The sequence below is a fragment of the Gekko japonicus genome, unplaced genomic scaffold (genome assembly GCF_001447785.1).
Source record: "Gekko japonicus isolate JY-2015 unplaced genomic scaffold, Gekko_japonicus_V1.1 scaffold4629, whole genome shotgun sequence".
NCBI classification, from domain to species: domain Eukaryota; kingdom Metazoa; phylum Chordata; class Lepidosauria; order Squamata; family Gekkonidae; genus Gekko; species Gekko japonicus.
The window spans coordinates 611-1,683 of record NW_015171640.1 but is presented as its reverse complement, the minus strand read 5'-3'; the positions used below and the strand labels follow the sequence as shown (position 1 = coordinate 1,683).

Sequence of the window (1,073 nt, the reverse complement as noted above, 5' to 3'; positions counted from 1 at the left end):
CCCACCCAATCATCAACCTACCTTTATTTCCCCCTCACTCTTCAGCTTTCCACCCCCCACACACCTGCAGCCTCTCCCGTGCTCTGAAGCCCTGACTGCTATGTCACATTGGCTGTCATACGGGGGCCACCTCAGCAGCATGTAAGGATACAGAGCCCACCATTTTCTCCAGGGGAACTGATCTCTGCCATCTGGAAAGCAGTTGTAATTCTGAGTGATTTCCAGCCCTCACCTGGAGATTGGACACATTTTACCTCAGAACAGCAAACTGTTTAGAATGTTAGAGGCAAAAGCCAATCAAGTCGCATATGCAAACGACCTCTGTGTTCCGAGGCAAAGGCCAATGAGGCTGCATATGCAAATAACCTCTGTGTTCTGACTGGCTATGGGGGGGGGAGAGGAAAAGCGAAATGTTTAGAATGTTGGAGGTAGGACTCAGGCAAAGCAGCCAGTGGATGGGGAAACCCTCTGAATGACAGATCAGAGAGTGAACTGATTTTGGAGCGTGTGGAATGTTCTAGAGAAGTGCCACCACCATTCGGCTTTTATTTATAAGGGAGATTATGAAGGAAGGGGCTATACATGTGCAACAGGAGTACTGATTGGCAGGAGCTTCCAGTCTATGGCGGTGCGTTGAGCAGTCGCATCTCCCGGACCTCCTGGGGATGAGGCTGCGCACCGGCAGAAAGAGGCGGGTGAGGTATCGCACCCCCCAAGGAGCCTGAAGAAAGGCTCCTGGCCAGGGGACTCGCGAGAGGTTGCCTCTTTGCTGGCGCGATGCTGGGAAATCGAGGCGCTTCTCTGTCCCCATGGTCCCTCTGCCGAGTGTCCGTATGGAATTAGTGGTGCTGACTGGGACAAGCGTGGGAGATCGAGCGGTTAAAACCGAAGGCAAAACGAGGTTGGATGACCAAATATGAACGTGAGTCGGAACAGAGCGGTTTTTACTAAGTTAGAAGAAAGCTCCCTCACCCCACGGACCAGAGAGTAAAGCGAGCGGGGGGAGGGGCCCCTCCCATGCGCATAAACCTTTAAGCGAGAGCAGGGGGGCGGAAGAAAAAGCAGTAAAAACT

At 52.8% G+C, this 1,073-nt stretch overlaps 1 protein-coding gene across 1 annotated transcript in view; it reads right to left on the bottom strand.

Annotated features, from left to right (window-relative positions):
• CALD1 (caldesmon 1) overlaps positions 1 to 811 on the bottom strand; it is a 55,310-nt gene extending 54,499 nt beyond the window's left edge. Inside the window, exon 1 of the mRNA XM_015419974.1 lies at positions 657 to 811. Coding sequence (XP_015275460.1) covers positions 657 to 811 — 155 coding nt within the window. The remainder of the gene's footprint in view (positions 1 to 656) is intronic.
• Positions 812 to 1,073: the final 262 nt, after the last annotated feature.